The sequence below is a fragment of the Electrophorus electricus genome, chromosome 8 (genome assembly GCF_041902795.1).
Source record: "Electrophorus electricus isolate QZ-2024a chromosome 8, ASM4190279v1, whole genome shotgun sequence".
In the NCBI taxonomy this organism is placed as follows: Eukaryota; Metazoa; Chordata; class Actinopteri; order Gymnotiformes; family Gymnotidae; genus Electrophorus; species Electrophorus electricus.
Genome location: NC_137504.1, coordinates 35,120,001 through 35,132,121, shown reverse-complemented (window position 1 = coordinate 35,132,121; position 12,121 = coordinate 35,120,001). Strand labels below are relative to the sequence as shown.

Genomic DNA, 12,121 nt, shown 5'->3' with positions numbered 1-12,121 from the left:
ATGGATTCTTTCTATAACCATCCCTAAGTGCATGCACGCACACACACTCCTGTCATGGCATCTGCCTACCCTGCACACCAGCCCCCTTAAGATATGGACCCACAGACACATGCTCACACAGATACAAACACACAGAATAACACACACACACACACACACACACACACACACACACACACACACACTAACTCACTCCATCTGCCTGCTCCGGGAATGTATGTTTCTCAGAACAAACACACAAACACATGCAAACACACAAAACAAGCAAACACACACACAAAAACCTGCAAACACACAAATACATGCAAACAAACAAACACACACACACACACACACACACACACACACACACACACACACACACACACACACAAACAAATGGAAACATGCAAACACACAATATTTTACATTACCAATATTTTACATTCCTAAAAAGCTGTATATATGACTCCATATATGAGTCTCACCCCAAAATCCTTACACAAAAACACATTCCACATAGGTAAACCTCTAGAGTTTTATCTCCTAACTCTCAACACACATAAATGGTCCATCTGGACACCCCAAAAAAGTCTGCAAGATGATTTTATATATATACACACACACACACACACACACACACACACACACACACACAGAGAGCTTGCTGGCCCCAGGGGAGGCTCATAATCAAACTACCTAAAGAGAGGAGCAGGGACCATGTGCTTAGTCTCTCCAAGTGTGTGTGTGAGCGCGCACGTTTCCATGTGTCTGCATTTATGTGAGAGATTATTAACTACAAACACTTCAACATAAAAAATGCAATTCTTTATATTTTATATTTATATGTTTCGTATTTAACGCATTTGGCAGAAGGTTTTATCCAGACAAACTTACAATTTCAATCCTGTTAGAGAGGTAGGTGAGTGTAGTGTTTGGAGTCTTGCCTAAGGAATCCTATTGGTAGCATAAAACACTTGGCCAGACAGGGATTGCACCCCAGTACCAACAGGAAAGGCACAACTGTTACCAACTACACTACACCCACTTTATAAATAATACACGTTTGTTTTGTTATTAACTACTGTGTTTGTCAGCTGCATTAACATTCACAGCATACACACAGACACACAACGGCACAATTTGGGCCATGGCGCACGCACGCACACACACACACACACACACACACACACACACACAATGGCACAATTTAGGCAATGGCACATATACTGTTATACTGTATATATAGTATACATATGCACTGTATAACATAAAACACACAACTCAGAGAACACACATAAGAACATTTCAGGTCAGACACTAATGATGGATGAGAAGGCCTATTTCATAATTTCAAATCCTCCCAAATATACTCAGTGTCCAGTGGGGTTGAATTCAGGGCTCAGTGTTTGGTGGAAGATTGGAAAGCATATAATGGAAAGAAATGCAAAAACCTCACAGTGCAAGGAAACAGAGGAGGGGTGAGGCCTCAGGGAGGAGCTTTCAACAATAAGGGTGGGGCCTCAGGGAGGAGCTCTCTACAGGAAGGGTGGAGCCTCAGGGAGGAGCCTCAGGGAGGAGCTCTCTACAGGAGGGGTGGAGCCTCAGGGAGGAGCTCTCTACAGGAGGGGTGGAGCTAAGGGCCTGAGGCTGCCCTCCTCCAGAGTGGCAGATGTAAGATGAAAGACAGAAGGAGAGAAACAGTAGGGGGGGAGAGAGAAGCCAAGGTCAGTAGGTCACCAGAGCAATAGAGGAGAGGAGAGGAAGAGTGGCACAATCAATAATACTCTCCCCTCCACCTTGCCTCATCCCTCATTCCTTTGTCCTGGTTGGTGGTGATCATTGGTCAGTCAAAACCGAACATGTCAAATATGTCCATGTGTGCACATTCACACCATCCCATGACCTCAGTAAATGTCTCAACTCTGTGTCTGTATACAAATGAATGTGACAAATAAACCAAACTTGAAACTTGAATTAAACTGATCAGCAGGCACTTCTAAAGGCCAGACATCAAACCTGTTTCAAGTCTACGTAGCATAAAAGATGGGTAAAGAAAAGAACACAAGCTGCATAAAAGTTTATCAAAGTTCACCCAATGACTTGTGCTCTAATCAGGTGATTTACACAAAAATATAAAATTTTGTTCTCCTTCTCAAAACGCAAATACCACGTGATAATTATTGAACCATACAATCCTGAGTAGAACACTAGAAAAACCCTCCAAAAAATTCCAGTAACATTGGCGCTCAAGATAAGTGGCAGAAACCATTAAAGTCATGGATCCATTAAACCACATAATTATTCACATACCTTGAAGAAACTATGGATAATTCAAGTGCTTCTTGAAGGTGAGTCTGTAGTCTACATTTAAAGACAGAAAGACACTCTGATGGAGATAAATTTTTGCAGGTAGGACAGTGCAGGACCAGTTCTGGCTTTGTAGACAGACATCAGGGTGTCAAACCTAATGTGGGTTAGGGTTAGGGTTAGTTGTGGAGCTGAATTCTAGATCAGCTGCATGGGTCCAGTGGCATGTCCAGGGAGTTCTGCCCAGAGTGAGCTGCAGTGGTCCAGGCCTGATTCTAGATCAACTCCAGTGGTCCAGTTCTGAAATGATGATGAGTGTGGTGAAGAGTGGTTTCTCTGGAAAGAAAAGACTGAATCCTCCTGATGTTATACAGGAGAAACCTGCATGTCAAGGTCACATGCAGAGAATGACAAAAACATGTCCAGGTTTCTTGCATTGTCAGATAGTGAGATAAGTGGCTTCTCGGAGGAGATGGCAAGAGTTTTGGTGTGGGGTGGAATCACAGGGAACACATAATAGACACTTTAATCTACTGATCTGACCAGATTATACACAAATTTATACAGCACCAGTTTAATCTACTGATCTGACCAGATTATACACAAGTTTATACAGCACCAGTTTAATCTACTGATCTGACCAGATTATACACAAGTTTATACAGCACCAGTTTAATCTACTGATCTGACCAGATTATACACAAGTTTATACAGCACCAGTTTAATCTACTGATCTGACCAGATTATACACAAGTTTATACAGCACCAGTTTAATCTACTGATCTGACCAGTTTATATGGCACTCCCACATGCCAACACTCACAGTTTACACCAGTGTAAAGTTACATACATATAGCAGCAGCTGTTTAAGTGCTTAAACAGGAATGAAGAACAATGAGCTCAGATCCACAAATGACCCCCACTGAATAAACACTGAAGATACATATCATCACACACACACACACACACGATAAATGAATTAACACCATATATGATCAAACACCATAAATGAACAAACACCATATTTGAACAAATCATTTTCACTAACACTTCAGAGGCTTTTTGTTTCTCCAGGTATTTAAACGTTTGCACTGTAGTGTGATGTTCAGTGTTTGGAAGGATGCGTTTATAAACACCTCAGTGTGATGTTCAGTGTGAGTGATTTCATGTCTTCATTCCTGTTTATTTAATAATCTAGACTTATGTAACAATTTCAGGAAACTAGTATTTCTGCTCAAAGCCTGATGATAAACTAAATTTCTCAGATTATTTGAGCTCAGAATCAAGTCCAGCAAAAATCTAAATATTCTTCAATTATGGTTCTAACTTGAAAAACACTGTAGAACATTCTTAAGTTATGCCTGTTTTATAGAAGAAATTAAACAGTATGTTGTCAAACGCCGTTATATTTTAGGAGCTCTAATGCCCTCTAGTGGACATGTGTGTTAGACAATAAACAATTAATACCTGCAGCCCAGGAATATGATGCTTCAGGCTAGCAGATGATTATCAAAGATTTTATTAATAATCTTATCATCTTACTGTACATGGATGCAAACACACCCCCCAACACACAATAAAACACCAAACCTGAATAAAAAACATTTCCATAAAAATGCACACAAAAACAAACTTAATTTAATGTCCATTAATGAATAAAGAAAACATCCATCAGTAGATAACCCACCAGTTTAAGGATACAGACAGTAATTGTCCACATATCGTTGTCTGAGATGATTTACAGCCCAGGAACCAGTTTACCATGTTCTCCAGAACATCTGTAAACCCTCTGCACTAAGAATGTGTGTTATAGTCCATCATAACATGTTATGGTTCATGTAGTAAAAAGGATGATAAAGATGTATGCCCAGAGTTCCACCATGTAGGAGGACACATCGGGAATACCAGCAGATTCCAGGAGCTCCACTGCATAGAAGGAAATGTCAGGAATACCGGCAGGTTCCAGGAGCTCCACTGCATGGCTGGACAGGTTCCAGGAGGTTCAGCAATCAGTTGTCATTCACAGCTCAGCTACAGGGTAAACCCACCTGAACAGGCATCACACACCCACACACACACACACCCACACACACACACACAACCTTCTTCATCTGTGCAAAGATTTAAAACAGTACCCAAACCAAAAGGAAGAGCCTGTATTGATGTGCACGGGTTCTGACATGTGCTCCATAAAGCCAGAGTGAACTCTTCATCCACAAAGACAGGATCCAAACTTCAGAACCACATTTTCACAAATCATAGCTGTTAACAGCTCTGCTTCCATCCAAGTGTTTTTATTTAAAAATGTCTTAAGGGCAGACATGGGGAAATGGACTTTTGAACTGTAAAATAACATGCAAGGTAAAATCAAATACTTCCTTCGTAATGAGGTGGGAGTGAGCAGCACAGAGTAGGAGTGGCTAATGGGGGAGGGGTTTGTGAGGGAGGAGGGGCTAAAATAGTCTGGTGAGTCTTGAATTAGCATTATGAGTTCATTCAGACGAGCTTTTCTCTGCTGTTTTCTGTGTTTCATATTTTTGCATGTAACAGTCCATTAACTGTTGGTGAACATTATCACAATGACACTAACAGTGTTTTTTTATTGTTTTTGGGAAACTGAGTGCTGATTGCACGCCTCCATGTATGACGACATCACGTTGCCTCAGGTACATCATCAACTAACCTGTATTCCCATCCAGGCTATCAACTTGGGACCAGAACGGAACTTTAGTATGAAAAAGGACACGTTACCAAGGACACTGCGAGATGATCTCATGATATCAAAACACACACACTTTCATAACACACACTCATCTCACACACACACTTCTCATACACACTCTACTAGGCGTGTGCAGTTTTTTGTGTATTTATGTTCTTACAGCCTAAAGGCAACATTCATTTAAATAACTTTTTCCCCTCTGGCACAAGCGAATAAAGTCTTGTTGCTATGACGATGTTTGTCGCACTGATGTCTGTAGTCGGTGTGACTGATATCACCAAGCTCAACACACATCAGACTGTTAAAGAATCAGATACATATCAGACTGTTAAAGAATCTGACACATATCAGACTGTTAAAGAATCTGAGGTCCTTTCTCCAACCAACCCAGCATTCCTGAAGCAAGGCTGTCGTGTCCGCCCAACTTCCAGCGTGGAGGCGTGGTTGGCCCTGGCCTGCATCCTACAGTAGCGGTGGCTTCCCGTTGGCCCTCTCAGTCAGCAGCGTCAGCGCTCCAGAGGCAAAGTCCCGCAGTACCTGCACTGTTTCTCGCTGCAGGCGGAGAGACTCGCGAGCAAACTCCTGCTGTGTCTCGGCCAGCTGCTGCGCCGACTCGGCCAGCAGCTCCAGGGAGCGCGAGACCGTTGCCAGCAGTGCATTGGTGGCGTGCTGCTCCTGCACACTCAGGCTAGCACTCTGCGCTAACTGCTCTCGTGTGCCATCAGACTCAGCATCCATGGTGGGAGGGTTCAGCTGGACGGGGGCGTGGTTAGAGGAGGAGGCGGCATGCTTTAAGTTACTACCGGTAAGAGTTACGTTGTCCTCCGAGTACGAGTTGTTTACAGATGACAGGGATGAGGGAGGATAGACGTCATGGCGATCGTCATCCGAGTCTGGCAATCGAGATTCAGCGTCTAAAAAGCACAGCAGTTAAAGTTACAATTCCATATGGTACAAGGGCAGTTAAAGTTACATTCCCCACCGTATCAGGGCAGTTAATGTTACATTCCCTACAGTAAGGCACCTGGTATAAGAACATGTTAAGAGTCTTATATTTTAATATCTCAATCCATCATATTATTAATATATTATACTAATATGTGCTTGTTCCCATGCACAGTATTATATACAGCATTATATTAAAAATTATATAAAATATATTCATATAATTCATATAAAATCCCAGAATTGTGATGCTCCAGTCATGGTATGTACTCAAACCAAATTAAACAGCACACATAGGTATACACAAAATGTTATTATAAATCATATATCTTAGCAAGTAAGTTACCAAGGAGTCATCGCAGTAGGCATGTGTTTCTCTCTCCTGTCAATAACCGGTCAGATCAAATGCAATCCTTGCTAATTACTAGTAGCATTCCATGCCATATTACACTAATACTCCTTAACAGATTTAAAAGTTAAGAGTGTTAAAGGTGCCATAGAACACAAAACTGGATATAACTTGGCATAAGTGAACATGGAACTGACAAACCATAACTGAATAAGTAGAACTCAGTACATGGAACTGACCTGCCATGAATCTTCGAGTGTTCTCATCTCCATTTAAGCAAAACAGGGTCCTTAAAATACCAGACTGTTACATAATGGTCTTGACCATTTAATATTTATGACTCCAAAATGTGCAAACACCAGACCACATTCTAGCCCAGGAAATACTACCATGGACCTGCACAGCCAAAACTACAACAGTTCTGCAACGTCAGACAGTAAACAATATTGAGAAGACCAGGACACTGAAGAGAGGGCAACAAACTCCACAGCACCCTGTGCTAGCACTGCCACTTGATCCTCTTTTTGTTGGCTGAATCCAGATCATTTTATATTGTAAGTTTCGAATTGAAAAGTTTAATTTACTTTGTGCTGTTGTCAAGATCTAAAGCAAGTAAGCTAGCTGGTAGAGGAAACGTTAGTTACTAGCAAGTTCTAAGAAACTAGCTAGCTAGCTAAACACAATGACAATCTAGATTATTTACACAAAGGTTTATTTTATTTTCCTGCCTGTGACACATTCAAAGAAACAGCCTGTGTTGTCATAAATCCACAAAATAAGATGCATCTTTGTCCTTCCCTGTCATGTAAACACACACACACAGAATTGGTAGATTTCTTTAAGAAGCTCAAGACCTGATTTGAATATTAAACAATTAATGTCTTAAAACGTAATCATCTCTTCCAGGAGGATGGGTTACGGTTTAGGGTTCTCCTCCAGGATGGGTTAGGGGTTAGGATTCTCTTCCAGGGTGGTGGCTTTCCCTGTGATTATGTGGAATGTGGTGTAAACTCTGACTTTTATAAAGTACATTTGCTGTGCTACTCTGTATGCAGTAAAAACAATGTTATGTTATGTGTGTAAGAGAAAGGTTTATCATAGGAGAACACAAGAACAGTGGTTACCTCACCTGCAATACTATTGATGTCATAATGCACTCCAAAAGCACCTACAGCAGCCTCGGTTACAGACGGCACTGGCCTTGCGTCAATGCCCCGGCCGGGCGAACTGTGGACAGAGCTTATGCCCAAAAAAACGCCATCATCGTCATCGTCTCCTGCTCCTCCATCTTGGTCGTCTCTACGGCTGCGGGCGCGAGTGGAACGCGCTGCTTCCCATGGTTTCCTGTCCAGTTCTAAGATGGATTCCACAATACATTCCGTTGGGGACAGTTCAGGCTGCGAGAGCGAGGAGTGCGGAGCAGCGCTGCCACAGTGCAGTGCCGCTATTTTACGCTTAGTGTCACATTTTAAGTCCGACCATTTCTTTATGACCTCTGAGACCTCACGATCGCACTCGCCGATTTCGTTGACACGGTCAGTAATCTCCGCCCACTTCCTCCTCTTTAACTCTGTCGGAACTCCTGAGTTGAATTTCCCTAAACACACACACAAACACTATCTTTTACCTTTAGCACTAGTTTTGTTAGTGAAGGTCCAAATACCAACAATAATTTAAGGCAGTATTGGTCAACTTGCCTTGACATGGTAATACTTTACAGACACTCACCCACCACAATGTGTCGGTTCTTCCGAACCTCGTCAAGTAGAATATGAACTTCGCTGAAGGTGAAGTTGGCCTTCCGTTTTTTGTAACGAACCATGCTGTCCTGGCTGAGATACAGTGAAGATGACGACATTGTTCTGTGTGCGTGTGCCGTGGTCCCTCTGTCTCCTTTAGCTACCTGTGTGGGTATGAATGTGGGTTCTTACATTTGCATTGATACCATGTGCTTAATCCTTGTGTAGTCTGAATGGTCAAAAAAGACTTGCCACCAAGTTCCATTGCAGAGAAAACACACTAAAAGATGTTTTTTCAACTTGAAATTCGATTACTTTCCCTAAAGTGGTCCCAACATTCGAAAAGTGAAACACCGCTTTTGTTCATATTTCCATGAAAGCTGTACACCACCAGGGTACAAAGATTGTCTGAGGGTCAGTCTTAGGGTCACCCTGAATAATGGAGAGTGTGTGCTACTAAAAGAATTCTCACTAAACTAAAATGTTCTTTTGCTTGGGCGTCTCTTCCCTCTTATGGCCTCACACATCAACCAAGTTCACAGACAAAATAAAAGCAAAGTCAGACAAAAGAAACATTTCTTCTAAGCATTGTGTGCTGATGGGGAAGGCAGCCAGAGACAATAAAGGTGCTGCAGATGAAAATATCCCCGGTTCTCTTTTTGCTGAATCCATGAGTTCACATTTCACTGCCCAACAGGCTATAGATGTGATTTCTGATGTTCAGCAGGAACAAGAGAACACTCAAGAGAATAAGAGGAGTAGGTGTTCAAAAAGAAAAATGGTGCAGAATCCAATCCAGAGCATGATGGCTCATATTCAGGTGAAGAGGAAAACCCACTGAGATAAAACAGTCCAAGAACAGCAAAATAACATCATACTTGTCACCAGCACTGAATATCATAAGGATGACTCCAGAGCACCTCATGACCACACCATATGACCCCGGGGCCCCTTATGACCACACCATATGACCCCAGGGCCCCCTATGACCACACCATATAACCCCAGGGCCCCCTATGACCACACCATATGCAGCTGCCCATGCCCAGGACATCATCTAAACATTCTACATGCTCATCATGCAAGTTTGGAGGGTTTCTTAAATAAGGAGACTGGGCAAGGATGTGTGTGACTGACCTGCGGGTTTACATAAGGTGGCTAATCTTAGTCGGTGTGTATGGGTCCAGCGGTGAAGTCACATCTAGGTTTTGGGATGCAGTGAGTGGAAGCAAAATTTTCCATGCCCTAACACCACTGAAAGTGTTTCACTCTTTCTCAAGAATGTGATGATTTGATAACCATAAATGAAGATCTGTAAGATGTGTGAGACAAACTACAGCCATAATAAAAGTCTAGGAGAAGTGGGCAGAGCATCTGGATGCATTTTAAAAACCTACAAATGGTAAATAAATCTGAACCTGATCTCTTCCTAAAAATCAATGTTTGCACCTATACAGTTCCATCATAATATGGCTCTACTTTATTAGGGAAAACAATTGTGAACAATTATGACTAGTGTGCTGTAAAAACAAAAAAAACAAAACAACGAGTGCACTGATTAAATCTGGGCTTTTTGCAACGTTACAGAGGAAAAACCCAGACATTCACAAAATTAGTGACGGGTTGGTTCTTCATGCAAAATATATTTGTGGTTTAAAATTCAGTCAAGCGCCTTTATTTTAGGGGGTTAGTGAAGGCAGGACATTTTTGACCCTGAGGACAAGGGCTGTACACAGAATGTTAGGACAACACAAGGGTTGGTGGTTTACTGTCAGTTTAGCGCTGCAGGAGAGAAATATAAAATACTATAGTGCGATTAGATGGCTACATCTCTTACTGACTGATCCTTAAACAACACAAACAGAACATCAAAAGGGAATACATACGGTAGTTATCTAGAAATAATAAATGTGTAAAACCTACGAATCATTTAAAGATTAGCATGTGTTTTAACGGTTTAACATTAACGCGGTTTCAGTCCAAATGCTTGAGGTGGAATGTGATGGAAAATATTTTTAAATTAATAACAGTTTAGCAACTTCTAGCACCGTCGACAAACAACAAGATTGTTACGAGCTAGAACTAAACCTACAGGAGTGTCTTAAACCCCCCCCCCCCGTCCCCCCGTCTCAATGTGTGAACCAGCGCCATCGTGGTTAGCTAGCGAAATAATCGGTAGCTTGAAAACCTCTCTAAAATACAGCTAGCTAATTATCAGCCAGTAGGACACATCCGCATTAGGTATATATTTCCCATTTACTGCGTGTTGGCATTTTAAACGCGGAACAAGAATTCAACATGATCTATCCCTTAAACATGATGGGACATAAGCGCTTATTTTAACAACACCCAGCTACCCAACACTAGCTGGGCTAGCTAACCACAAACCCTTGTGTATGTATTGATAAAACACACACAACACTTTGTGACCAATTCACATGAATACTTAATAACGAGCACAAACAGGATGCATTAAAAATTACCTTGAAAAGCGGGATATGTAATTATTATTTGTTGTAACGTCCAGAAAGCCAGAAACTTCGTAGGAAGCAGGCAGCGCTGCGCAAACTCAGTAGCTTATAGGTCATCTCCACCTCCGAGGCGCAGGTGCACTTACGCAGTCTGACCGCAACACTGGACATGGCGCTGTTGCAATACCTAACCTCAGACGTTACAAACTTCGCTAGCGATGGCTGGACGTGACCGAAAGCGCTTATAACAAGCGTGTTAACCTTGATTAAAACTGCTTTATTCATCAGATTGTATGTAAGAGGTGAAATCTAACGTACTGTCTATACATAAAACAGTGATACCAAAACACACATTAGCATAACTGACTAAATATGTCTAACCTGATTTCTCCATAGGAAAACACACAAAAATAATGACACAAGGTCTTTATTATTAAAAATAACCGACACTGGACAATTAACTATTCAGTTCTCCCGCAGTATAGCTTTGGCGACCTCTACTGACCATGCAGAAATGGCACTTGCTGTATCTAAGCAATATTAGTGTTAGATATGTTTAAGATATACATGTATAAACCACAGTTCTGGCCCCTAACAACTGACCAAGCACTTTTGTTAAAAAGCAGGTCGACCCATATTCTTTGAATAAATGCCATGTGGGACGATCACAGGGTTGTGGGCTATACTGAATGTGCAAAGTTAAGAGGCTGTTAGGGTTTGGTGTGGTGTGCTGCGTTAAGGGGCTTTTTGGGTTCGGTGTGGTATGGGGCTCGTGGGGTCTGATGCCATGTCCAGGTGGGAAGCTCAGGAGTACATGGTTAACTGCAGCCACTGCAAACAGACACAATAACAGAATGAAGAGCACAGCCACATGCCAACATACTATGCACACTCCAACAGGACCTGCTGTCTTATCTGGGTCCCTAGCTCAGGGCCATCAGGATGTCAGGATTTTCCATAGTTGTAATGAACACATGCTTAGATTGTATCCCTCTGGTGGACAGACTTTGAAACTACTCCAATGAAACAGTGCAGTGAAAAAAAGTTGTTGAAATATTGATAAGTTCTCAGTTCTTTGTATATTTAAATGTGTTGCAGTATCAGTGCTATCTTTAATTAAACAGGGCTATACACATTCCCTGTGCATGAGAGAAATTAGCATGTCTGCACACTGAATACAGCAAAACCACACTGTGCGCAGGTGCTTAGGAACATTTCCATGGTACTTCTATAAGTAACTATCATCTACCTCTTTGACGTTCAGTTTGATGGTGCCATTGTTATCTGTATCCAGTGTCTTGAAGGCACCTGAGGCAGAATCAGATGGGAATTATTTCTGTGGAACTGCAAAAAGAAATTCTCAAACCCTCCACACACACCCACACCTCCGACTCTCAGGTTGTGATAAATCTACAAAACCTCTTATAAATTACTGCACTGTAACCAACAATATGTACCTGCTAGGTTTGCCAGACTGCACATGGTAGTTTATTTCCAGTGTTATTTTCAAACAAAATTTAATATTATATATTACATAAACATAAACCCCTGTATTTTCGATCATTTCACCTCATAACCTATTTAATGATTATAACTCATTAGAGAT

At 41.7% G+C, this 12,121-nt stretch overlaps 2 protein-coding genes across 3 annotated transcripts in view; both read right to left on the bottom strand.

Annotated features, from left to right (window-relative positions):
* Window positions 1-3,790: 3,790 nt before the first annotated feature.
* On the bottom strand, window positions 3,791-10,783 carry zgc:153990 (uncharacterized). Of its 2 annotated transcripts, XR_014124896.1 has the most exons (5): window positions 10,528-10,783; window positions 8,034-8,208; window positions 7,435-7,902; window positions 5,399-5,925; window positions 3,791-4,337 (listed from the first exon to the last, which is right to left on the bottom strand). XR_014124896.1 is itself a non-coding variant. In XM_027029503.3 (4 exons), exons 2-4 carry the CDS (start codon window positions 8,161-8,163, stop codon window positions 5,474-5,476), a joined length of 1,050 nt encoding a protein of 349 aa, XP_026885304.3. In that variant the 5' UTR covers window positions 8,164-8,208; window positions 10,528-10,783; the 3' UTR covers window positions 3,791-5,473. The 2 variants fall into 2 exon arrangements, 1 of the variants encoding a protein (XP_026885304.3); XM_027029503.3 differs by having other exon boundaries at window positions 3,791-5,925.
* A 143-nt stretch (window positions 10,784-10,926) lies between these two features.
* capns1a (calpain, small subunit 1 a) overlaps window positions 10,927-12,121 on the bottom strand; it is a 10,499-nt gene continuing 9,304 nt past the window's right edge. The window contains exons 10-11 of the mRNA XM_027029505.3: window positions 11,765-11,823; window positions 10,927-11,346 (exon numbers count right to left, since the gene is read on the bottom strand). Coding sequence (XP_026885306.1) covers window positions 11,320-11,346; window positions 11,765-11,823 — 86 coding nt within the window. The 3' untranslated portion in view covers window positions 10,927-11,319. The remainder of the gene's footprint in view (window positions 11,347-11,764; window positions 11,824-12,121) is intronic.

Coding starts and splice junctions, on each gene's coding strand:
- zgc:153990 (XM_027029503.3), bottom strand. CDS start 8,163: ATGTCGTCATCTTCACTGTATCTCAGCCAGGACAGCATGGTTCGTTAC. Junction 7,903..8,033: donor GAACCGACACATTGTGGTGG/GTGAGTGTCTGT, acceptor GTGTGTGTTTAG/GGAAATTCAACTCAGGAGTT. Junction 5,926..7,434: donor TGACATCAATAGTATTGCAG/GTGAGGTAACCA, acceptor TGTGCTTTTTAG/ACGCTGAATCTCGATTGCCA.